A 27,469-nucleotide genomic window follows, 5' to 3' on the forward strand; every position below is an offset into this window, starting at 1 on the left:
GCTCCTATTCTCGATCATTCCCATAGCCACCAGTCCATTCGTACTATAAGATGACTCCCCTGTCATTACCTACCGTGGCCACTAGTCCACCCACACCGTAGGTTGACTACTGTCATTACACATGTAAGGATGTTAGACATCCTTGGATAGCATATTTGTAGGACATGGGGGTGACATGGATATAAATACCATAACTGTCACGAGTTGGGGCGTTACTGCATAAAGATAGCTACGATGTGGCTTGCTAGATGGTGATTGGTTGGAAGGTATTCAAGAGTGAGAAGATGGATATTTGAAAAAGGCAATGGCTCCATTGGGCACTTACAAGGGGAGCAGAGGGATTGGTTAGGAGGAAGGGATGGGCGGCGATTGAAGAGCGGGAGGGAGACGAGTATAAAAGGGAGGAGTGGGGGAGTGGAGGGGGACTTGGAAGAGGGAAGCAGGGGAGTTGTGTTGGTTGGTGGTGGGCATTGAACGTTTTTGTTGAGGACAAACTTTATCCAGTAAGTACCGCCTTTGGAGTCCATTACATTTGGTGGCAGCGGTGGGATACTGCATATTCATATCCTGCTAAATACGAGGGACTCTCGGACAGATCTGTGGAAACGGAATATGGAGTGGTATGGGGCAGCGCGGAAGAGATGAAAAAAGGCTGGGATGGCAGGTCCTCAGGAAGGCTCAACCCGATCACCAACTCCTCCAATACGTGACACAAGATCTGCAAAGTAGGTCCGTACAACAGTTACACAGACGCCACGAATAAATACGTCCCGCGTGGAGAAGTTGGACAGACTGTTGGATGCTGTTACATTGTTACTGCAACAGCAAATGAGAGGGATGAGTCTGCAGCCAGTACCGGTGGAACCAGAGCTATAAACTGAGGGGCCAAGGCTGCCTACCCCACAGCCGGTTCTTGGGGAAACCATGCCAGATCAACCTTCCTTGCCGGATCAACTGTTACCTATCCATCAACAGCAGTTGCAGCAGCCACAGCAGTTCCAACAACAGCTGCAGCAGCCACAGCAATATAAGTTTCAAAAACAACAGCAGCTTCTATAGCAGCAGCCAGTGCTAACAGAGAGCCCATCTCACCTCCAAGAACAGGGGGCCCCGGGCTTATAGGGTTCCATGGCAGCGGAGCGGCGTGGAGGTGCAAGACAGCTGCGTTGGCTGGCAGCGACAATAGAAAAGTTCGTGGCAGATGAAGGAAACTGGGGCGCCTTTGTGAGACGGTTTCAAACAGCAGCATTAGCGCTGGCATGGTCGGATGGAGAGTCGTTAGAACCACTACCGTCAGCCCTGGGTGATGGGGCACTCATTATTTTATGTTTTATTTTACACGCTTTTATTTAACTCTGTCTCTTGTTGTTGTCGTCGTATCCTCAAATCTTGTAACTAAATTTTAACCCACTTCCCAATGTGGTATCGACTGCAAACTTGGTATACTTATGTCATACTGATGACAATACTATATTCTGAAAAAAAAAACGTATTTTTAAACATTCATTTTTATATGTTATGTTTCGGTACGGAGGACACTCTTCACCAACACTTCTGTTAAAAGCACAGCCGTTAGCATACCCAAATGTTGCACTTCCTTTCACTCCAGACACGGATGCCAGCGACGTAGGCGTTGGTGCCGTTCCATCTCAGACACAGGATGGCCAACAATTTGTCATAGCATTTGGGAGTCGCGTCCTGTCCACAGCCGAACAGCGATATTGCGTCATGCGCAGGAAACTGTTAGCGACGGTACATTTCACACAGCAATTTCGCCCGTATTATATAACAGGACCCTGCAGGGTGGGCTGGTAGGAATAATACTAATACCGGTACAGGGATATCGACCGCACACACACGCGCACACACACACGCACATACGCGCACACACGCACATACACGTACACACGCACACAGACCGCACGCACACACACACACGTACACACACATGCACGCACGCACACGCACACGTAATGAAGTTGTGTTGCTACGCTTCCAGTTCGCCGTGAATAACGATCCGAAGCCCAATAGCGCCCATTCATCACGCCGCTCGAGTGGGCCGGACACGCACACACGCACGCACACACACGCACACAGTCACACATATACACACACGCACGCACACACAGACACGCACGCACGCAAACACACGCACACACACGCACGCACGCAAACACACACGCGCACACACACACACGCACCTCTCACCTGCAAGGCAGCGGTCGCCGCTTCTCCTCCCACATCTCTCGTCGCGGCAGCTGTAACGATGGTGCAAGTTTGTTTTTATCATCAATTCCTCCTCCACCTCTCCCCGCCACTGTTCACCCACCAGAATAAATGAGTTCGCCCATAGTCAGTCGATCAAAAAGTTTCGCCGTGAGGCGCCGGAAGCGACGGCCATCTTGTTTAATTCACAGATCGCAGGGGGAGCGGGCGGCCATCTTGTCGGACAGGGTCATGCCAAGTGTTTGCAGTAGGGGGCGATGTTGATAAACGGACGGACGGACGGACGATATAATCTATTGGTGGTCTGGTCCACTTCGTTCCTACCAGTATAATGTAAACTTATGGCGGGACCCTGGGGTTCCATAAGCCCCCGGCTCTCGCATAAACATTATAATGTAAACAAAAACTTTGCTCTTTTTCACCAGTGGGTTTGAAGGATGGTGGCAAGTGTTGTCTTGTTAAACTATGCCTTTAAAACTGAAAACTATTTACCTGCAGTACCTCTATTTAAATACACTATCTAAAATAATTTATACACCTCTCAATTGTTGAATTTCTCAGTGTGGATTTGTGAACACACTTTGTAAACAGAACATACGGTTCATATGGGCACAAGTTTACTATTCGGACTGATCGTACATCACTCCAATTTTCATTACGCATCGATCAACCAACTGGCTAGCTAGCACGTTGGATAGTTTCTCATAGTGTATCGAAAAGGCTTGCACCACACAAACGCTGCGCTCTTTCCAGACTACGACCCCGCTCGCTGTGTACTTGCACAATCGGCTTAGCGCGTTGCAAGAAATTTGACTAGGGGATGTCGGCTGTTGTTACACCTATTCTTTGGGTCTTTCGGTAAAGTCACATAGATAGGTTGAAAGAAAATAACAAAAGACTACGACGTTTCGATCACAACACAAGCGATCGTCATCAGCGCTGAGTAAACTTGGAGTAACTTCTAAAACATTCTAGAACTTTCCTAGCGATCTTGAGGCATTAATTGAATTATTGGCAGGAGGCGGCACTAGCCACATCGACATCTCCGCAGGCTACCAACAAATGGATTTGGTTAAACAAGTAAACCCGTAAAAACAAAGTTTTTCACTATAAATCCTTTATATGCGTGGCATCGGGGCGGCTAGAGTCCTCTCGTCCTCTGGCAGCATTAAACAATTGGTAATTAAATATTTTTAAAAAAAATCCCTAAACAGTGTAAAATTTTGGAAAACATTTTTTCACGAAAATGCATTGTCACACACGAGTCTGTGTGCAAAATGTCAGCTCAATTGGATCACGGAAAGTGGGTTAAAAAACGACCTAAAGATTTGCACGGTCCTAAGCAAGCAAGCGAACTTAATATAAAGGATTTAAAAAAGATACGGAGATGATTGTCGGTGCTGGAGAATTGGCTTAGTTGTACTGCCCACAGGTGCCTCTTGGAACATCTCCCCAGTAACGATATATTCTTGTTTGAGGCCGAGTTTATCTAGGGGCGGCCCAGGACCGGTTCAGAGAATCGTTACTGGTATTGGTCGTGAGTGGGAATCGAACTTCGGTTACAGAGTTCACAACGCAGCACGCTAATCGCTACACGACAACACACAGTCACACACAAGCATATGTAACGGTGTTATTGGACGGACGTCCACCGTCTCTGGGGGGTTCCCACATCTGTCCCATAGGGGGCAGTCAACGGGCTGAGCCAGTACCAGGGGAGTAGGGCTCAAGGGGCAAACAGTCAACCGGCAGATCGGATCCTGGAGCGAATGGGCCAGCCCCCAAGTAGGGGGCTGTGGGGGAATGATGTCACCCTTCTCGGACCTGGTAGAAGGTTCGGGAAGGGAGGCGTGGCTAGGGCGGAGCAAGCCACAGGGTAGGATAAAAGGCAGAAGCCCGAGAGGGTCCGGGCAGTGCTGCCAGCGAAGACAGAAGGACCAGTTGAAGACAGAAGGCCGGCTAGCCTAGGACTATGGGACTCATCTGACCAGCAGTCCTTATCAGAGCCGGGCAGACTGAGCCAGTGGTGTGACCCTGGGAACCTCGGAGCCCGACGTCCTTATGAGGGCCAGGTCCGTGTAACCAGTGGTCGGGACCTGCACTCTTGCTGGGTGAGGTCAGACTAGCCCGAGACCTTTAGCTCAGGGATAGGGCGAGTTCTGTGGGGAAGTGTATCCCCTTAGTTAACGGGTGGAAGGGCCGCTACCCTTCCTGTTAGAGCTGTTGTGTTGTGTAAGGTTAAAATAAATAAGTGTTGCCTCAACCATACGTCTACGTTGTCAGTAGAACCCACTACACATACACACACACTCACGTAGGCGCGCGTGTACACATGAACAAGGGGTAGTCTGCTTTAATATAAGCAAGGCTGGGTTTATTTCATTGCATGTGTAAAAATCCATCCATCAGAACGCTGGGCTGCATTTGCAGACAGAACCGTGTTTGCATTCTGTACACTGCTGCCTTTCAGGTTACCAAGCCACGTCCAGCATTCTGAAAGTAGTGTTGTTCAAGAGTGATCTGTGACTGGTATTTGAGAGTACGTGTACTGCACTGAGGTGTTTATTCCATAGTGAATGGATGCATTATGCCTCGTTCGAGTTTGTGTCATTGTGCACAATACATCTGAAAGATTATTGAAATGCTTTGTACTAAAAGTACATTTAAATGGAGCATTAGTGGTTGTGCTAATTAGCAGTAGTGTCAAATATAGTAGTAATAGCTATAAATAGCAGCAGTAGTTTTTTTTAGGCATGTAAAGATTACCCTCTGATTCAGTGAAATGTCAATTCTCTCTATTATATTCAATAATCAATTCCTTTCTTAGGTCTTATTTGTAATGTATTTAATCCCATTCATAGAATTAAATTTGCTCAGCATAAATATAATGTTTGCATATAATATGCAATGCCATTTAAATGACTGATTCTTGTACGACCGATTGGAGGCATGAATGATAGAGTACGAATTCATTTTAATGAATAAATACATGATTACATGCCTAATACTTATGGAAGGGTTGACACTGGTCATGATGATTAAGAAGCAAGGAGTGGAAGCCTAACAAACTAAGAGCAACCCTTTCACCCCGCAGCCATGTTCTTGGAGTTCACTTTTTCAGCTTCAGCTTCTCCTTCTGCTTGTCAGAGTCCTTCTTGTAGAATTCAGAGAACTCTGGCATGGGAGAGAAATGTAACTTCAAATGGATGGCATACGTACAGGTTTCCCTCGCTTTCTGAGGTAGATGCGTTCCAAATGAGGGTGGACAAAGTAAAATTGCGTAGCGGAGACACATAACTCACAATGGACCGCAGCAGACAGCTGAATGGCGAGTAGCGCAGATGTAGACACAATGTCGCATGTCCGACCACAGCCGCATTTCAATGAATTCAAACCGCACATCGCAAATTTTGGGTATAAATATGTTAGCCGTATATACACGAAATCACACAAACCGAACCAGCATGAAGCAAGGGAAACCCCTTATATATTACAAGAAGGCCCATCACTGATCGATGCCCACACCCAATCGGTATACCTAAATGACCCCACCCTACCTGAATGTACTGAAAATATTACACACGTTCACTTACTTCTAAAGTACAGTATAGAAATTCGTAATGTTTAAACCACTTTGTTTTGGTCCAGCAACCTATTTGTGCAAGGCCCAACTGTAATTTTATTTAGATGTTCACTTATCCGACCTTGTTACATAACCACCTATATTTTCCCATCAAGTCGGGTATGCGGTATTGTACTGTATCGTTGGTAGAAGGGAATGAAACAAAACAACCTGTAAAATAACCACAATTCGACCTTGAATTTCCTTAGAATGTTGTGGTTATGTGCTAAATTTAAAATGAGAATTTAAAAGACACAATTTTCACTTGGATGTAAATTACAGAAGATGGCAGTAGTGCAATTGATTCTCAAATGTTTGTGAACATTTGACTGCTGTTCTCTTGTATAAGCGTCATTTCTGTGGGTACTCCAATTTTCTCCCACAAGTGAAACAAGAATTTACGTAATTGGGAAGACATTCCAGTTCAGGAGAGAGTTTGGAATATTTTCTTTATAAATACGTGCCATGTTATAAGAATAGGTTTTCCCCTTTTTTCTGGCAACAAAACAGGTTTTTGGATGTTAAAACACCAACCTGAAACCTTTTGCAAGGAATCATATCCGCATTAACCACAGATGCTTGTGGTGAAAATACAACAAGAAAAAACATGCTTTGACAGTATATGCATTGTCTTTGAAACTGATTGGTCCACACCAGAGACAGCTTTCTTTCGAGCCAATCAGTTTCAAAGACAATGCATATACTGTCAGAGCATGTTTTTGTTTGTATTTTAACCACAAGTATCTGTGGTTAATGCAGATATTATTACTTGCAAAAGGTTTTAGTTTGGTGTTTTAACATCCTAACACCTGTTTTTTTGACAGAAAAAATGGGAAAACCTATTCTTATATTTTGACACTGGTAAAGGAGGTCCCATGACGTGCCATTTTTGTTCATATAGCAATGCCTTTCCCTTGGCTTTGTCCTTTCTACCTTCCGTGAGTCCTATTATCCCTAGCATCAGCGAGGTAGAGCATATATCATGGTCGCAACAAAGGCAGATGTCATTATGACTCACGGACTATATCATGCCATCCTGAGTTTGTGTATGTCCCTTTTAAACAAGGTAACAGCCCTGTGCCACGATCTTCCGTAGACCATGGCCACACACCTTCGAAAGAGATCTTGCCATCTTTGTTTTTGTCCACAGTGCTGCAGTCTTGATCCACACCGTTCATTTCCAAGAATTCATGGTAGTCGGCAAACGAGATGAAGCCGTCGTTGTCCTGTTTCCGCAGAATGAGGAGGAGACATTGCCTTGCTCGTTAATGGCAGCTTTGTCAGTGCTGGTGCAAATTAATGGGAAGGTGGCTAGTGGTCAAGACTAGCAACAGATTCACATCCAAGGGAGAAAACGTGTCTGTGATCTACCACGGATATGTCAGTGATGAAATTAGCTTGTGTGCTGTTCATTGGTGGATTGGTATATCGTAGAACTGTGAGTAATGGCTTTTTAACCTCAATGTCCCCATGTCCACGCTCATCACCTTCAACTCAAAATTATCAGTGTGGTGAAGTATGGTCAAATAACCCACAATCCGCAAGGCATGAGGAGGCTCTCATCCACTCATGCACGGAATTAATCAATCACAGGAATGGATGACCCTGCTGGAAACATCTTGAGACGAAGTTAGACTTTTGGTATGAATAATGGGTCTCATGATCATCCTTAATTTGGAGCTTTCGTGACTGCAGGAATTACTCTGTGGTTCTTTCGGTAAAGTCACGTATAAAGAGAAAAAAAAAAATATTAGTATTGCTAGTATTTAATTTATTATTTCTCTTTATACTTCACTTTACCGAAAGAGCCAAAGAGTAACTCATGATCATCATTATATCAGCTGGTACAGAGGTGAGTGTTGGCACTGATCAGGGATACAAGAAGTCTCACAGTAGCTGAAGGGTCCCACAGGCTTGTGAGGGCCATGATCCAGCGATGCACAACAGGAAGCATGGAAATGCTGTGTGGAAATCGCACCTCTTAGAGGCTGCATTTCAACTGCCTCAGGTAAACACGAGGGAGATGAACTGAGACACCCATCTCGTGTCCAGGTGCCATGGCTTGGGCGCGACAAGAGTGAGTAGTTTCAGTCGTCAATGCTCATAGAACAGCAGAGCTAAACACGACAAATAAGAGCAGAGGTGCTAGCCCATTGGGGGCTCTAAGCATTTATGTTCCCTCCCTTTCAATTCGTAAATTCCCAAGTAAGAAAGCACAAGATGTAGACAAGTGAAACATGAGATGTAGCAAAATAAGATAAGCTGGACAAACTAAATAGGTGTAATCAGATAAAAGAGGATACAGATGCAACTGCCTTCACTCACCATGTCAATTGCTTCGAAATTAGCTTCCACCTGTGTTTCCCAGTCCTGTTTTTCAAAACAAATCACAAACAAAACTTTTAGAATCTTATCATCATACGGAGCTACGACACTGCATATGGGTCATTGTGTGAAGTCAACGTTTGAAAGTATTTTATTTGAAGAGATGAACAGATGTATATTTATTTATGTATTTCAGAATACTTCACAAGAGTAGAATGTCGAGAGCCATGAACCCCAGCAATCCATTTTACTTTACATCCTTGGCCAATCGTGTGGTTTGATCGTAGCTTATGACGATGCAAATAATCAACAAGCCATGAACAATTAAAACAAGTATCCTACGTTCGTCTGCACTGGATTCAATTATCGATTTCAAGACTAGCGTATGGATATCAATGTCCAAAGCCGATTTTTGTATTCATGGATAATTGTTTAACAACCTTCATAGGTAAAGGAAAGTAATTTTTTGCGTCATCATTGAGAGAAAATTTGTCTCTCCAAATAAAATATATAGAATGTTTTTATACGAATATATAATATTTTTCCTAATTAATAGGTGCTCTCTAACGAAACGTTCGGTATCAGCGTGTATGTGAAAGGCAATGCCAGGCATCTTTGTCGTGATGGTGCAATGAGTGTATTCCCTACCATGGCTGAAGTCGTTGGTGATCCGTGAGCAACTGGAAGGTCGAATCTGGAGCCGCTGATGTGAGGATCGCAGCGATGCGCGCACTTTTATATGCGAGCACCCAGGTGAGGGTGGGGCTCTCCAGGTGCGTGGGGCTCGGGAGGGGTGGGGGCGGTCGTGTGGTTGGGGTTGGTACATGTGCCTGTTCACATGTGGATGGGAGAGGTGACACTGTGGGGAGCCAAGGTGGTGCATCTGCCAATCTTCTCGAATCTTCAACCCACGGCAAATGGATGGATCTGTCCCGTGACCTGCCAGGGAGCCTTCGACACTTCACGTGGCCTCAATGTGCACCTGACACTCATGTATGCTGAGCTCTTCATTCTCAATGACAAAAATACCCCTAGTTATGTTGCTTTATTCAACCTGTTACTCTGCTCACGTTGAGAAGGGTTCTTGAATGGAGAATGTTAAAATAAAGAGAAAACACCCAAAGATCCGCTTTTCTGGACTCAGTCATTTGTCATACTGCGATCTCATGGCAAAATCCATTGTTTTCATATTCTTCTATGCTCCCACGTCCATACTCCATTATTTTACCAACCAACCCGTACAACCAGGATAATGGTGAAGTCTGGTCAAATAGGGGGGGGGTTGTGTGAGATTAAGAATAGCCTGTTTCCTTGGTGTGTGTGCGAGTCAGTTCATTGGTTGAGTATCAACAACACATAGGGTTGATGTTTGCATTGAATCTTGAATAAATCATGCTCAGGCTTCCAGAAGACAAAAAAGATCTGATGAATTAATGAGCATCATTTTAATGTTGCTCATTTAAGGAAGCATGATTCAATTACGCCTTCTAGAAGATTACTTTGCAATGAAAGCAAACACTTTCAGCGCTCTAATTCGTCATGGCAGAAAGCTACCAGAACATTCTTTCAAGCTATGAATAAAACAAATGCATCGTCAACACTGTTCGTGTGCTCATTAAACTGTGCACAGTACATGCATCGGTCTACCACGTACATTGTCTAATGGTGGTCAATTTACACTCCCTTTTATTAAACGTTATTCTTAATACATTTAATACATGCCATTTGAAATACTAATAATTTTCTATAATTGTTTGTATTGAATTCAGGAAAATGTATGTAAGAAATCTACACTGCAAGGTCACCACCACGTGGTACAAATAAGGCAGTTGGTGGACTCTTGGATTCGTAAGTTGTCCAATTGTTCTGCTCGTGGACTCTTTTTTCCCTTTGATATTAAAAATACATCGCTGTGAATACTTTTTGGTAAAAAAAATTTAGCCTTCCACCTACAAATGCGTTGTGTAAATATGTATTTTTCTCACGAATCTCTTTAGCCTTCCACATCCAGTAAATCTGAAGCGTTCCACATCTGCTTATGGTGATGAAGAGGGACTCAATTTAAAAGTAGATTTTTATACGTATGTATGTTGAACTTTGTTTGCACCGTATGCAGCCAGTCGTGCTAATCGAAGGTGCAGGGGAAGGACAATAAATAAAAAACAAAAGCAGTTTTAAAGAAGTAAGTTTTCAATCTAGATTTAAAAGTGCACCACTCCAGTGGCTTCCTGATATCGGAAGAAAGAGCGTTCCAGATGGTTGCAGAAGTGCATCTGAAATCGTGCGATGCAATGACCGTCGTTGTACGATGGCTAGCTAAAATCCGCTGCAAGGATGGTCGGAGTTCGCGTGATTGTTCACGTTCCTTGACGAGATCAGCAAGGTATTGTGTTTCATTTGTAGCAAGTACTTTGTGTGTAATGAGTGCGACCTTTTATTAAACGTTATTCTTAATACATTTAATACATACCATTTGAAATACGAATCATTTAATATAAAATATATCTTGATTTGAAGCTTTCGTGACTGCATGAATCCATACTCTTTGGTTCTTTCGGTAAAGTCACGTAGGTATAAAATAAAATAGATCACGACGTATCGGGCACAACACAAGTATCTGTCATCAGGAAAATGTATGAAAGAATTCTACACTGCAAGGTCACTACCAGACCACGTGGTACAAATAAGGCAGTTGGTGGATTTGTAAGTTGTCCACGTGTTCTGCTCGTGGACTCTTTTTTTTCCCTTGATATTCAAAATACATCGAAAGGAGTTTATGAAATCGTGAAAACAATTTCTCTAGGGATCATATCCCTTCCAAGATAGCGCCACGCCATGAACTCTCTATTTTGGTTGGGCTCCAACTCTTTGTGCACGAAGAAACAAGAGCCCAAGCATTACATTATGCTTTTGGAGTTACCAGATACTCTGGTATTATTCAACCATGATTCACATTTTACTGACCAGAAATGGTTAGGATTCTTTTCCCAGTACCTGTCAAGATAAACTCCTTTACAGCTTGTCAATGCCCTGTGGAATTTAGCTATTAGGTACTTAAATATCGGCCTACCAACATACTTGAAACCTTTCCTCACCATTAATTTTTTCATCTTAAGCAATAACCCCTTTTTAACATATGTGTATCGGCCTCGCTGTGCGCTGCGTTGCACCGCTAGCTGATTAAATAACCTCGCATACAATAAACCCTGAGAGCCAGAGTGAACATCCGACTCCAAACGTCATTTATTGAATTGAACGAGGTAAAACTGATGGAAAAACATAGCACAGATACACCATCTGTTAACACTTGGAAACATCAACACAATGCATGAACACTACAGCATTACAACATTGTCCTAGATAACATGTTTCTCAACAATAGATCCTGGATGGACCAGGCACCCACAACAGTGTTGAATAGCTATACAAGAGAATAAGCTACTGTGTTAAATAAAGGCACATCGTGTAATCATCACACTGCACCCCAGATGTACAGCATTACATATAACACTAAAGTGTGGATGAGATATTTCGTCATCCTTGCTCTCAAGATCGCAATATAGTTACTTGGGTACAAGTTTGACTCGACTTATTTGATTACAAGTAACATTCACAATTAGGCAAGTTGCAGGCTTCGTTGTTAACTAGGCCTCGTATTTATCATAACAAATTAACAGCATTATAAAGGCATTTATAGCATTATAACGGTCATTATAACATTATAACAGCATTCCCAGTATTATAAGAACATAAACGAACGGACAGACAATGCTTCTTAAAGTCCCACAATGGACAATTACAGCTGGCTTCACTGGGATGCGATGTGTGCCGCCATTTTGAATTCTTTGTAATGGCGGAACCCCAGCCTCGTGGTTGAAAGGCTGTCAAATCGTAACTTCCTGTTCACGTCACCAAATGCACCCTCAAAACAGGAATTTCCTGTGTACTCACACCCCCACTCCCGCATGGAGCAAAACACCTGCCGTGAGGCAGAACAATATGAAACATAACGCTTACATCTTCTTGGTTCTTTCGGTAAAGTCACGTAGAAGGGAAGTAATAAAATAATAAAAATAACACATAATACTTATGATTACTTCCCTTCTACGTGACTTTACCGAAAGAACCAAGAAGATGAATCCCTGCAGTCACGAAAACTTCAAATCGAAATATAACGCTTACAATAAAAAAATAATCTTAAACAACTAACAACCATATGACCACAGCTTATATCCTGTCTTGATCACCCAAGTTGTAGGGCTTCTTCTTCACCGCCAGCTCCGTCGTCAGCGGGAACTTGATTATGGTGTAGTAGTCCGTCTTGTTGCGTGTGGGCACGCTCTTGCCCGGGTACTTGGGTTGCAGCTGCAGCCACAGCATTTGAGGCCTGGAGAACGTGGGGAGGTGTGCACCTTGCGGTGGCGCACCGCGTACACCCTGCACAGCACCATCTTCTTGGCCTTGAGCGCCTTGGCCCTCGCCTCCCCCGTGGGCTACGCCTCGGCCCCGCGGGCCTTGCTGCCCTCAGGATGCCCCTTGCCTTTGACCCCCTTGGGCTTGGCCGGAGCCGCGGCTGCTGCTTCCTTGCGGGGCTTGGGTACGATGATGTGAAGAGTGTTCAGATCCTTGCACGACTGTCTTTATCTATGGTGCCCATACAATTGCTTGGTCCATCTCGTTGGAAGAGGTTATCCCCGTCAGTGAACTCTGGGAAACTCTCCTGCCAGGCTCGCCAAAATATTTGGGAAACTCTCCTGCCAGGCTTAGAGAATTACAATTACAGTATGTAATTACAGTACGCCATCCTTTACAGTGCTAAAACCCCTCCAATTGAATATATCACGAACGAACAATTCAAAGTCAAGCTTGAAGTCTAGAACAAGTCGAGAACAAGTCTAGAACATTTCTCTAACGATAAAAAAACAACCTTTGGGTCCTTTACTTGTGTAGGGGTGTTAGAGAGAGAGCCCGTTATGCATGGCAGCTTATGGCAAACAAACACAGTGGGCGGGGCTACGTGAGTGCACGGGAAGGTGCTCTCTACGACGTCCGCGCCAGGCACCCCGTGGGGGCCCCACCCCTCAGCGGGGGGTTGGGTATAAAAGGGGATGTATCGGAGGGCTCGGGGTTCTTGTTAAGCTAACCAGTGAAGACTGAAGACGTCTTAGCTAGAGCCCTGGACTCCCCTGGTTCGCCGTCCTTATCAGGGCCGAACAGGACCGAGCCAGCGGCGTGGTCCCGAGATCCAGAGCCGGTGCTCTTGTCAGCGCTGGTCTGGGACTCAGGGTACCGGGCCCGACTTACCAGTGTCGGGCCAGATAGCCTCCCCTAACCCATTAGAGGAGGACTAGGAGGCAGGCTAGGAAGTAGCTAGCGCGTGTATCCCCAGCTAGCCGGGTGAGGGGGCCGACACCCCCTCTAGTGTTGTATGCCAGAACCGTGCTGTGTGAATAAAACCCGTGTGCCTCCAACTCCGGCGTCCAAGAGTCGTGAACTCTATTACACTTGTAAGATCCAACAGCACGTGCGTCACACACAGCAATTATTGAACAGAGTCGCCATTATCCATGTGACTGGTGTATAAGTGCGGTTATTCAATAACCCTGCTAGCCACCTATAGGCCCAATTCAGTCACCACATGCTGCTGTACACACATGCATTGATGCCCTGCACAGAACATCAGGACTTTCCCAGAACCACACTCCCTTGCTGCACTAGGAAATAATTAAAAGAGTGGTCCATTCCTAATGTGCCACATGCACCTCCGGTCACGAGCCTCCCTGGAGTCACCGGAGCCAAACGGCCCGACTTAATCAGGGCACTCTAGTTCGGTCCTTCTTCCGCTCCCTGTTGACCCGGGGCCGGTACTTAAGGCCAATAGTAGTGGCGATTGCGCATCGTGCCCAACAATGCAACTACACATGGATTGATTTTATTGTCACTGGTGTTGGCGGTGAGTGGGAATCGAACTTCGGTCGCAGTGTTCGCAGCTACAACACACAAGCACACACAAGCAAATACACACACTCACGTATGCACACGTGTACATATTAAGAAGGGGTAGTCAGCTTTTATTTAAGCAAGGCTGGGTTTATTTCAATGCAAATGAAAAAAACAATCCATCAGAACGCTGGGCTGCATTTGCAAAAAGAACCGTGTTTGCATTCTGTACACTGCTGCCTTTCAGGTTACCAAGCCATGTCCAGCATTCTGAAAGTAGTGTTGTTCAAGAGTGATCTGTGACTGGTATTTGAGAGTACATGTACTGCACTGAGGTGTTTATTCCATATTGAATGGATGCATTATGCCTCGTTGGAGTTTGTTTCATTGCGCTATTTTCGATCATGGTGTCAGTACATCGTACAGCACAGTACATCTGAAATCTTACTGAAATGCTTTGTACTAAAAGTACATTTCAATGGAGTCTTCGTGGTAGTGCTAACTAGCAGTAGTGTCAAATACAGTAGCAATTGCTATAAGTAGTAGCAGTAGTTTTTTTATTAGGCATGTAAAGATTACCCTCTGATTCAGTGAAATGTCACAATTCTCTCTATTATATTCAATAATCTATTCCTTTTTTAGGTCTTATTTGTAATGCATTTAATCTCATTCGTGCAATTAAATTTGTTCATCATAAAGGTAATGTTTGCATATAATATGCAAAACCATTTAACTGACAGATTCTTGCACGACCGATTGTAGGCATGAATAAGAGAGTACGAATACATTTTATTGAATAAATACATCATTACATGCCTAATACTTAGTGGAAGGGTTGACACTGGTCATGATGATTAAGAAGCAAGGAGTGGAAGCCTAACAAACTAAGAGCAACCCTTTCACCCCGCAGTCATGTCCTTGGAGTTCACTTTTTCAGTTTCAGCTTCTCCTTCTGCTTGTCAGAGTCCTTCTTGTAGAATTGAGAGAACTCTGGCATGGGAGAGAAATGTAACTTCAAATGGATGGCATACGTACAAGTTTCCCTCGCTTTCTGAGGTAGATGCGTTCCAAATGAGGGTGGACAAAGTAAAATTGCGTAGCGGAGACACATAACTCACAATGAACTGCAGGAGAGTAGTGCAGCGGTAGACACAATGTCGCATGTCAATGAATTCAAACCGCACATCACACATTTTGGGTATAACTATGTTAGCCGCATATACACGAAGTCACACAAACTAAACCAGCATGAAGCAAGGGAAACCCCTTATTTATTACAAGAAGGCCCATCACTGATCGATGCCCACACCCAACCGGTATACCTAAATGACCCCACCCTACCTGAATGTACTGAAAATATTACACACATTCACTTACTTCTAAAGTAGAGTTTAGAAGTTCGTAATGTTTAAACCACTTTTTTTGGTCCAGCAACCTATTTGTGCAAGGCCCAACTCTAATTTTATTTAGATGTTCACATATCCGACCTTGTTACATAACCACCTATACCTCAATTCCCATCAAGTCGGGTATGTGGTATTGTACTGTATCGTTGGTAGACGGAAATTAAACAAAACAACCTGTAAAATAACCACAATTCGACCTTGAATTTCCTTAGAATGCTGTGGTTATGTGCTAAATTGAAAATGAGAATCTGATTTTTTTTCACTTTAATGAAAATTACAGATTGCGGTAGTGTAATGGATTCTAAAATGTTTGTGCACATTTTACTGCTATTCTCTTGTATACGCGTGATTTCTGTGGGTACTCCAAATTCCTCCCACAAGTGAAACACGAATTTATGTAATTGGGAAGACATTCATGTTCAGGAGAGAGTGTGGAAGCTTTTCTTTGTAAATACGTGTCATCTTTGTTCATATAGCAATGCCTTTCCCTTGGCTTTGTCCTCTCTATCTTCCGTGGGTCCTATTATCCCCAGTGTAGCCCTGTAGCATACGCAAGGTAGAGCATATATCATGGTCGCAACAAAGGCAGATGTCATTATGACTCACGGACTATATCATGCCCTCCTGAGTTTGTGAATGCTCCTTTTAAACAAGGTAATGGCCCTGTTCCATGATCTTCCCTAGACCATGGCCACCCACCTTCGAAAGAGATCTTGCCATCTTTGTTTTTGTCCACAGTGGTGCAGTCTTGATCCACACCGTTCATTTCCAAGAAGTCATGGTAGTCGGCAAACGAAATGAAGCCGTCGTTGTCCTGTTTCCACGGAATGAGGAGACATTGCCTTGCTCGTTAATGGCAGCATTGTGAGTGCTGGTGCAAATTAATGGGAAGGTGGCTAGTGGTCAAGACAAGCAACAGATGCACATCCAAGGAAGGAAACGCGTATGTGATCTACCTAGGATATGTTGGTGATGAAATTAGCTTGTGTGCTGTTGATTGGTTGATTGGTATATCGCAGAACTGTGAGTGATGGCGTTTACCTTCATGCCCCCATGTATGCGCTAACCACCTTCAACTCAGTGTGGTGAAGTATGGTCAAATAACCCACAACCCGCAAGGCATGAGGAGGCTCTCATCCAGCAGTGGACTAGCCAAAGGTTTGTACATGTACTACTCATGCACGGAATTAATCAATCACGGCAATGGAGGAGCATGCTGGAAACATCTTTAGACGATGTGAGACTTTGGGCATGAATAATGAGTCTCATGATCATCATTATATCAGCTGGTACAGAGGTGAGTGCTGGCACTGATCAGGGGTACCAGTCTCACAGTAGCTGAAGGGTCCCACAGGCTTGTGAGGGCCATGACCTAGCGATACACGACAGGAAGCATGGACTTGTTGTGTGGAAATCGCACCTCTGAGAGGCTGCATTTCAGCTGCCTCAGGTAAACACGAGGGAGATGAACTGAGACATCCATCTCGTGTCCATGTGCCATGGCTTGGGCACGAGAAAAGTGAGTAGCTTCAGTCTTTAATAAGTTCCACACTGCCCACCAGGGATTATTTGTCTGTCAGGTCTGTCGTGTAAAGCCACGCCCTCGATTTGTATTTCATAGAGCGCTTCGGGCAGGCTCAGCACCACGTGACGCGCCGTCCCACGCAGCTTGCGCCGTGTGACACGGATAACACACGAATGTGTTATCCGTGTATAGAGCAGCAGAGCTAAACACGACACATAAGAGCAGAAGGTGCTAGCCCATTGGCGGCTCTAAGCATTTACGTTCCCTCCCTTTCAATTCTTTAATTCCCAAGTAAGATAACACAAGATGTAGACAAGTGAAACATGAGATGTAGCAAAATAAGATAAGCTGGACAAACTAAATAGGTGTAATCAGATAAAAGAGGATACAGATGCAACTGCCTTCACTCACCATGTCAATTGCTTCGAAATTAGCTTCCACCTGTGTTTCCCAGTCCTGTTTTTCAAAACAAATCACAAAACTTTTAGAATCTTATCATCATACGGAGCTACGACACTGCATATGGGTCATTGTGTGAAGTCAACGTTTGAAAGTATTTTATTTGAAGAGATGAACAGATGTATATTTATTTATGTATTTCAGAATACTTCACAAGAGTAGAATGTCGAGAGCCATGAACCCCAGCAATCCATTTTACTTTACATCCTTGGCCAATCGTGTGGTTTGATCGTAGCTTATGACGATGCAAATAATCAACAAGCCATGAACAATTAAAACAAGTATCCTACGTTCGTCTGCACTGGATTCAATTATCGATTTCAAGACTAGCGTATGGATATCAATGTCCAAAGCCGATTTTTTTATTCATGGATAATTGTTTAACAACCTTCATAGGTAAAGGAAAATCATTTTTCGCGTCATCATTGAGAGAAAATTTGTCTCTCCAAATAAAATATATAGAATGTTTTTATACGAATATATAATATTTTTCCTAATTAATAGGTGCTCTCTAACGAAACGTTCGGTATCAGCGTGTATGTGAAAGGCAATGCCAGGCATCTTTGTCGTGATGGTGCAATGAGTGTATTCCCTACCATGGCTGAAGTCGTTGGTGATCCGTGAGCAACTGGAAGGTCGAATCTGGAGCCGCTGATGTGAGGATCGCAGCGATGCGCGCACTTTTATATGCGAGCACCCAGGTGAGGGTGGGGCTCTCCAGGTGCGTGGGGCTCGGGAGGGGTGGGGGCGGTCGTGTGGTTGGGGTTGGTACATGTGCCTGTTCACATGTGGATGGGAGAGGTGACACTGTGGGGAGCCAAGGTGGTGCATCTGCCAATCTTCTCGAATCTTCAACCCACGGCACATGGATGGATCTGTCCCGTGACCTGCCAGGGAGCCTTCGACACTTCACGTGGCCTCAATGTGCACCTGACACTCATGTATGCTGAGCTCTTCATTCTCAATGACAAAAATACCCCTAGTTATGTTGCTTTATTCAACCTGTTACTCTGCTCACGTTGAGAAGGGTTCTTGAATGGAGAATGTTAAAATAAAGAGAAAACACCCAAAGATCCGCTTTTCTGGACTCAGTCATTTGTCATACTGCGATCTCATGGCAAAATCCATTGTTTTCATATTCTTCTATGCTCCCACGTCCATACTCCATTATTTTACCAACCAACCCGTACAACCAGGATAATGGTGAAGTCTGGTCAAATAGGGGGGGGTTGTGTGAGATTAAGAATAGCCTGTTTCCTTGGTGTGTGTGCGAGTCAGTTCATTGGTTGAGTATCAACAACACATAGGGTTGATGTTTGCATTGAATCTTGAATAAATCATGCTCAGGCTTCCAGAAGACAAAAAAGATCTGATGAATTAATGAGCATCATTTTAATGTTGCTCATTTAAGGAAGCATGATTCAATTACGCCTTCTAGAAGATTACTTTGCAATGAAAGCAAACACTTTCAGCGCTCTAATTCGTCATGGCAGAAAGCTACCAGAACATTCTTTCAAGCTATGAATAAAACAAATGCATCGTCAACACTGTTCGTGTGCTCATTAAACTGTGCACAGTACATGCATCGGTCTACCACGTACATTGTCTAATGGTGGTCAATTTACACTCCCTTTTATTAAACGTTATTCTTAATACATTTAATACATGCCATTTGAAATACTAATAATTTTCTATAATTGTTTGTATTGAATTCAGGAAAATGTATGTAAGAAATCTACACTGCAAGGTCACCACCAGACCACGTGGTACAAATAAGGCAGTTGGTGGACTCTTGGATTCGTAAGTTGTCCATTTGTTCTGCTCGTGGACTCTTTTTTCCCTTTGATATTAAAAATACATCGCTGTGAATACTTTTTTGCAATTATTATTTTTAGCCTTCCACCTACAGTAAAAAAATACACAAATACTTTACAGAGAAGTTTTCTTATTGGATGGAAGTTTGGGAAAAAGTCTTATTTTCAATTAAATATTAGCCACACTTTTTTTGCAAAAGTTTGTTGTGTTTATGTCAGTGGAGCAATCACATCTGTATTGTACACCACAGCATCGACTTCATTATTTTAGGGTTATGATCATTGACATAAAGTATTTTTTATCGTCTGATAGATGTATTATATCAACTTTTCTTTATTATTTTCTATATTCAGGATTTGCATTCATATCAGCATCATCAATGGTCGATCTACTGATGATTGAAGGCTTTCCCAAATATATAATAGCACTGAAATAATAAAAGAACTAAAAACTTTAAGGCACTAATACATTTCATAATGATTGCTTGTTGTAACTGACACATTGTTCTCAGTCGATTCCACGTTTATTAAAACCAAAGCTGCTTGTGACTGAGCTGTTGTTCAGGCTGAACGTCCATAGTGGGTGGTCAAATCACATGACCTCACTTTCCCATGTCGGTCGTTGTGAGTTTGTGAAGATTGCAACCAGAAAAAGACTGCACCAATCTCACAGATTATCCCAGAACTTATGCAAAAATTTTAATGTGCTAATTTAATGCATTGCCACAAATATGGTTGAAACTACACATTACTTCGTTAATAAATTTGCAACTTTATATATGTCTTTCGCACCGTACGTCGCCCACCGTGATATACAGTATATCAGCCACAGATTCATTCATCCATTGCAATTTAATCATAACTCAAACATATGCTCCTGACAAGCCAAACAGTTTATGATGTTTGCATTATATATCCATAAAACATGCTTGGGCTTGAATAATTAAAATACAAATCTCATGAAGATTGGTGAGTGTGCGTAAAACACTTTCTGGGAATGAAAAGAAAACTGCAACTTCTGAAAGCGGTTATCGTGCCTTTAGACTGAGTTAGTGCGGCCAAGAGAGAATTTGCATTCCTACGCAATCCCCGTGTGTAAATGCCTTGGGGAATCGGACATGCCAACAATCGTGGCCTACGCAATGTATAAAATTGTTTTGGCCATTTGGTACTCAGGCTCCAGGAACTTAAGACACAACTGGACAATCACAGAGATCTTTCCACTCACGCACCCGTGTCAGAGAGTAATAAAATAAAATAATTTACATTTATTTTATTTTATACCTACGTATGGATTCCTGCAGTCACGAAAGCTTCAAATCAAGATTGTGTGAGGGTCGCTCGCCCCCGAGATCCCTCCCTCGATAATGCTAACGGCCGGGCTAGCATCATCAATCGCCCCCCCCGCTGCTAGGTTCCCCACCCGTGGTGTGGGAGCCGTCGCCCGAGGATTCCCCTCCACCGCGGGTCCGCGTAGCCGGCATGGTTAATTTACGTACGCGCACTCCCACACACAGCTCTGCGCGGCACTCACTCAACACGGAGCACTCACGTTGTGATCGCACACCTGTATCATATACGTAGTGAACACAGGCGCACCCACACGCGCACCGCTCTGCGCAGCGCTCCCCCGAGGCGAGCCGCAGCACTACAGAACCACTGCGTACACACGCTTCCCCACGCGCTCACACTGCACGACAAGATCACGCGAGACCACGCTTCGCTATTAATGATTTATTACCTGGTAACTTAATGTTGAATCAGTGAGTCGACGAGGCTGGCCTATTCCACTAAACCGGTACCTATTCCCTATTTATCGGCTATTATCCTACCTCACCTCCCCACTCACTGTTTGGCGCCCGTGGAGGTACCTCGATACGTCGCACGGACGTCCGGGTCGCTGGCTGCAGCTGCTGCTGGTCCGCTGGCCTGGAGAAAAGAGCGCCCCTTCCCCCTTGCGCCCCCCTATTTATTCTCCCTACCTCAAAGGGGTGCTGCGCTGAACAATGGGCTCGTAAATCCTAATTAATCCCTTTCTCACGCAGGCCCCCATCATCGAGGTTCATGCGGCGGCGTCCATTACAAAGGTGCGCCGTGGGAATTTGTGCACGGCTGCCCGCGTGCCCCCGCTCTCCAGGTTATTCATACTAATAGCCTTATTCTTTAACTCCCCTAATAATGGTGCCTGCGTGCCCGAGCGTAATTACGTCGTCCCTCCGCTGCCTGTGCGGGGGTGCCTGATTATGCGTTCAGATGCGCTGCGTGTTTTCTAACGATGCTCCTCTATCACAATACTTATTCCCTCTGCCTGCCCCGTCGATACTCGCGTGTGTGGGGGGAAATGCGCCTCAACCGCGGTGGCCGAATGCCCCACGCCGCGACCACACCATATTAAGGCTGGCCGCAGCGCCGCGGTGCCACGTAGCACGGGGGAGGTCATCCAATTCCCTGATCGCCGGAAACCGTGAGAGTTATTCCCGATAAGGGTTTCTCGGATAAAAACCGGTCGATCAGGTGACCTTCCCTTCCAGCTCTATGGGGGGGGAATGCGTGCGGGTGTGTGCTTATGTGGGGGGGGGTGATGGGGGGCAGTGCGGTGGGGGAAGCCGGGCGGCTCCCTGGCTCGGCAGAGCGGCCCCGTCGCTGTGGCACCACATAGCCCCCCGGGGTGCCAGTCCCCGTCCCGGGTTGACTGGAGCACCTCGCCTGGGTTGCCCCCACGAGGTATCGCCGCGGGGTCCGCGGGATTCGCCCGGCCCTTGTGGCTGGCCTCGGGGGTGGCGGCTCCGTCTCCTGGGGCTCCGGCGGTGGTCTCCTCCTCCATTCCAACGGCTCCCCTCGGCCCCTGGCACCTGCGGGCTGGGGAACAAACTCAGAGGCGGTGGGGTTTAGGGGTCGCCGTCCTCGTCGCCCCCGGCCCCGCCCGGGGCCCCTCGGAGCCCGGGGCTCCGTGGGGCCCATATACTGCGCGAGGCCCCCGGGCACGGGGGGTGGGGGGACCCCGGGGTTTCGGGGTACTTGGACGGCGGGGCTCCCCCCCTCGGGGGCTGCTCGCCACGGCTTCAGTCGGCGGATGTTGACCACCATCTCCCGGCCCCTCTCTCCTCCCTGAATCAGCACCGTCCATGGTGAGATCTGCCGTCTCACAATCCAGGGTCCTCGCCAGTAGGTGGTCAGCTTCCCCACCTGTCCGGCACCGATGCGGGGAGTGTACAGCCACACCTCGGAGCCCGCAGTGTAGAAGGGGGGCTCCATACGGGGTCGGGCGCCCTGCTCTTGCCGCTGGTGCGCGGCCTCTCCGTGCGGGTAGGCTCGGCCCCTGGCCCCTCGGAGGGTCTCCAGCAAGTGCTCCACGGGGTGGCTCCCTTCCTCCCGTTGCGGCAGAGGGACACCGAACAGCAGATCTGCGGGCAGGCGAGACTCGCGACCAAACATCATTAGGAACGGGGTCTGTCCTGTAGATGTGTGAACGGCGGTGGTGTAGGCGAACAGGGCATAGGGGAGGTGTTCGTCCCAGTCCTGTTGATTCGCGGCCGCCATGCGTTTAAGCTTCCCGGCCAGAGTCTGGTTCATCCTCTCTACCATCCCGTTCGCCTGGGGGTGATACGCCGTGGTTCGGTCCTTCTGGATCCCGAACTCTCGGCACAGCGCCTGGAATAGTTCGGCCTCGAATTCACTACCCTGGTCGGTAATGACTCGTTCGGGGATCCCGCACTTAAGTACATAGTTTTCCACGAAGGCCCGGGCCACTACGAGGGCTGTTTTATCCGGGATAGCCACCGCTACGGGGTAGCGGGTGAAGTACTCCACTGCTACGAGAATATATCGGTTGCCCCGGTGGGATCGTGGAAAGGGCCCCTGCAGGTCGATTCCGACCAACTGATTCGTCCGACTGACTCGGAACGGCCTCAGGGGTACCTGGTACCTCGCCGGCTTTTGCCCACACTGCTGACAGGCCCGGCAGTCCTGCACCCAGGCGGCCACATCTTGCGCCAATTTAGGCCAGAGATACTGGCGACGCAGAGTCTCCCGGGTGCGCCGTTCCCCGTCATGGCCCCCGAGCGGGTGGTCGTGTACCAGTCGTAGTAGTTGGGGTCGCACATGGGCGGGAACGCAGATGCACCCCGGCTGCCCAGCGTCGGCCAGTTCCCTCACCACCCCGTTTTCTACACACAACCGGGGATACAAACCGCTCCAGGGCCCTGGTAGTGCATCCTTCTTCTCTCGCAGTGCCGCCTCCACCGCCGCCAGGTCCGGATCCCGCTGCTGGGTTTGTCGTAGCTGCTCGTCGTCCAAGCCCGGGAAGGCGCAGCCGACATCCTCTTGGATCCGCCCGGTTGGGGTGGGATGATCCGTCTGTCCCCGGGCTCCTTCTGCAGGGGTTCCTGTGGCGCACACCGCACTCTCTCTCGGGGGGGGGAGTTTAGTTTCCGCGCGCTCCTTGGGTTCTGCTGCCTGGCGGCAGCGTCCCCCCGTGAAGCACGGGCAGGCGTCTCCCTCCCTCGTCTCAGCGCGCACCGCGGGCCGTCTTGACAAGGCGTCCGCGTTCGCGTGTGTCCGCCCGGCTCGGTACTCGATCTGCAGGTTGTACTCCTGCAGCTGCGCCAGCCATCGAGCCATCTGCCCCCGCGGTTCCTTGAATGTAAGGAGGAACTGCAGTGCATAATGATCGGTGCGCACACGACATCTCCTGCCATACAAGTACGGTCGGAACTGTTTACACGCGAAAATCACGGCATACAGTTCCTGACGGGTTACGCAATAGTTCAGCTCGGCCCCGCTCAGGGTCCGACTGGCGTACGCGATGACCCGCTCCGTCCCACCCTGCACTTGCGACAGCACCGCGCCCAGCCCACTGCTGCAGGCGTCAGTGTCCAAAATAAAATCGGTGGTGAAATCTGGGAAAGCCAAGGTGGGGGTGTGGGTGAGGTGGTCTTTGAGTGTGGTGAAAGCCGTCTGACAGGCCTCCGACCACTGATAGGGGTTCTTAGGGGAGGTGAGTTGGGTGAGGGGGCGTGCAATCTCACTGAATCTCTTTACAAATCGACGGTAATAAGTGGCGAGTCCTAAGAATGCCCTGATCTCCGTCAGGTTCCTCGGCCGCGGCCAATCCACTACGGCACGCACCTTCTCGGGATCGGTGCTCACCCCTGCCTCGCTGACTCGGTGTCCGAGGTACCCCACCTCGCGCTGCGCAATGTAACACTTACGCGGCTTGAGCTTGAGATGAGCCGCTCGCAGTCGCTGGAACACCTCTCGAAGCCTGGACCAATGCTCAGATAAAGATCTACTGAACACTATCACATCGTCCAAGTAAATCAGGCACTGTTCCCACTGCAAGCCCCGCATCACCAACTCCATCAACCGCTGGAACGTCGCGGGCGCGTTAGTGAGTCCGAACGGCAACACTCGAAACTCAAACAGGCCCATTGGGGTGGTGAATGCTGTTTTTGGCCGATCCTCCTCCGTCATCTCCACCTGCCAGTAACCGGACGCCAGATCGAGGGTGGAAAAATACCGCGCTCCTGCGAGACTGTCGAAGGTGTCGTCGATGCGGGGTATGGGGAAGGCATCGCCGAGCGTGACTGCATTTAGTTTACGGTAATCGACGCAGAACCGGGTTGACCCATCCTTTTTCATTACTAGTACCACTGGGGCTGACCAGGGGCTCGCCGAGGGCTGAATTATGTTATCGCGAAGCATGTCCCCAACTGCCTCTTTGATTTGGGCGCGTTCGGGTGCGCCCACTCGGTACGCAGGGAGTTTGATGGGTCGGGCTGCACCGGTATCAATTTGGTGCTTAACAAGATCGGTCCGACCCACGTCCGAGTCGTGTTCACTGAATACGTCGGCATACTCCCGCAGTAACTCGCGCAGCCGATCGGCCTCTCCCTTAGGTAAATCCGCCCATGGTACATGTAACGCGTCGAGCAGGGGAACGACCTCGGCTCGGGGAGTCGGGCCGACTCGCCAGGCCAGGTCCTGGTCACCCTCAGGACGCCCGGGGTCCTCAGCCCAGAGTGCGAACACCGAGTTGTTAGAGTGGCGTGCGTGCAGGGGGTGTACGGTGGCTATCGGGGTGTGCCGCCGCAGTATCGCTGGGGTACTGTGGGGGTTAAACATCCGCATAAACAATCGGTCCCCATCTGCGTTTACCAACGTGGCGGATCCCACGACCCCATACCGTTTTGCCAACTCCGGGTGAGGAGTTAGCATTACCTCCCCTGATGGTCGGAGCGCGGGGTCGGTGGGGGATGTTGCCACCGGCACCAGCATCACGGTGAGCGGGCCGATGGTGACTGCCGTCGCCAGGATAGCGGCCACAGGTGCGAAGCGGGGGCGCGTCGGTTCTCGTCCCAGGAACGGTATCCGCTCGCCGTTGCTCTCCATGGTGGCGCATCGCTGGCGGGGTTGCACGTTGAGTCCCAGCCGTTCTAAGAGGTCGGTACCTGCGATACACTCGTGACACAACGCACTCGACACGTAGAACTCCTGGGTGCACACCTGGCTGCCTATGCGGACCTCTAGGGTGGTTCTCCCCAGCAACCCCATTCCGGCTCCGCTCGCCGTGTGCAGTGCGCGGTCCGGGGCCTGCAGGTGACGCACGTCGACCCCGATCGCGCTGCAGTGCGCTGCGCTCACGAGCGAGGCCACCGCCCCCGTGTCCAGCAGGATTCGGGTACGCACTCCGTTTACCTCCCCTTCCACCAGCGACGTGGCCCCCGTGATCCCCGCCACCAGCTCCCGTAGCCAGTCGCCAGGAGTCACCGTTTCTGTGGGCGTTGTTGCTGGAACCTGTGTGGAGATCACTCGCTCGCCATTATTCTCACAGCTTGTTTGTGTCGGGGCTACGTCGATTTGACCCCCCGGTGGTCCCCTCTCTAGGGGGGCCTTAGTGTTTGACCTTAGCTCTTGTCTAGCTCGGGCGACCTGAGGACAGTCCCTCCTGAGATGCCCTCGCCGATCGCACACATAACACGCCCGGGGAGGGGTGGCGGCTCCGTAGTGGGCTCTCTTCCCACTCCCTCCTCCCCCAGTGCGCTGCTGCTCATACTCTGCTTCTAGTCGGGCTATCCTTCCAGTTAGCCCTCCTACCGTGGAGTCTAGTTCCCCCATCTCGGATCGAATGGTCTCAACGGAGGATTGCAGCTTGGTCATATTCTCACCTACGTTGGTTATCTTACCGTCCATATCTCCTATGCCGGTCTGTAACCCGGCTACCCAACCCGGGGTTGTATCGCTGGGTCTCTGGGGCTCCCTTGCCCGTCCCCTTACTGCGATGGCGAGCTCTTCCTCCTCGTCGGAGAGTAGGCTCGCTACGGCGCACTCTCGTCCCCTCCCTCGAGGCTGCGCGCGCTCACCCGAGAGTTTCTCGCATTTGCGCGCGCGCTCGACGAGGGTGTTAAAGGAGAGGCGTGCACCGTCTACATTTGGCTGCCACCACGGGGTGCGTGCCAAATATCGCTGGATTTTACCGGCGGCGAGGCCCTCAATTATTTTGGCCTCGTACTCTGGGTACGCGAGCTGGGTCAACATGCGTACATCCTCGGCATAATCTCGTAGATCCTCGCCGGGCTGGCGACGGCGTGCCTCTAAGGCCGTCTGCGCATCCTCCTCGTCATAGGCGCCGAAGCGCCGTTCGAGTTCGCACATTAATTTTTCCCACTGAGTTTGTGCGCTTGCGGGCAAAGCTTCCACAAAGTCAGCTGCTCGCCCATCTAAATATAGCTCTAACTGCTGCTACGCCTCCTCATCTGACCACCCATTAACTTTTTTAGCCCCCCTGATGCTGCGGGCAAACGATTTCCATGTTGGAATTCCTTTGCCCGTAAATGTGCCTTTGATTTAAATCTGGGTTGGGGGGCCTCTTTCCCTTGGGGGTGCGGGGGATCGTCCCGTTTCTGACACCAATATGTGAGGGTCGCTCGCCCCCGAGATCCCTCCCTCGATAATGCTAACGGCCGGGCTAGCATCATCAATCGCCCCCCCGCTGCTAGGTTCCCCACCCGTGGTGTGGGAGCCGTCGCCCGAGGATTCCCCTCCACCGCGGGTCCGCGTAGCCGGCATGGTTAATTTACGTACGCGCACTCCCGCACACAGCTCTGCGCGGCACTCACTCAACACGGAGCACTCACGTTGTGATCGCACACCT

At 48.0% G+C, this 27,469-nt stretch overlaps 1 protein-coding gene and 2 long non-coding RNA genes across 3 annotated transcripts; all 3 read right to left on the reverse strand.

Annotated features, from left to right (window-relative positions):
- Positions 1 to 4,563: 4,563 nt before the first annotated feature.
- LOC144719210 (uncharacterized) lies at positions 4,564 to 8,953 on the reverse strand. The gene is made up of 4 exons (XR_013585562.1): positions 8,822 to 8,953; positions 8,174 to 8,218; positions 6,960 to 7,074; positions 4,564 to 5,400 (listed from the first exon to the last, which is right to left on the reverse strand). It is a non-coding gene; the product is annotated as an uncharacterized LOC144719210 (long non-coding RNA).
- Positions 8,954 to 14,223: 5,270 nt separating this feature from the next.
- LOC144719211 (uncharacterized) lies at positions 14,224 to 18,231 on the reverse strand. The gene is made up of 4 exons (XR_013585563.1): positions 18,100 to 18,231; positions 17,456 to 17,500; positions 16,219 to 16,333; positions 14,224 to 15,103 (listed from the first exon to the last, which is right to left on the reverse strand). It is a non-coding gene; the product is annotated as an uncharacterized LOC144719211 (long non-coding RNA).
- Positions 18,232 to 21,274: 3,043 nt separating this feature from the next.
- LOC144718892 (uncharacterized) lies at positions 21,275 to 27,469 on the reverse strand. Its single transcript, XM_078594484.1, has one exon. The coding sequence runs from the start codon at positions 26,968 to 26,970 to the stop codon at positions 21,754 to 21,756; it is 5,217 nt and encodes a 1,738-aa protein (XP_078450610.1). The 5' UTR covers positions 26,971 to 27,469; the 3' UTR covers positions 21,275 to 21,753.

Source organism: Lampetra planeri, chromosome 5 (genome assembly GCF_965212315.1).
Source record: "Lampetra planeri chromosome 5, kcLamPlan1.2.h2, whole genome shotgun sequence".
NCBI lineage: Eukaryota > Metazoa > Chordata > Hyperoartia > Petromyzontiformes > Petromyzontidae > Lampetra > Lampetra planeri.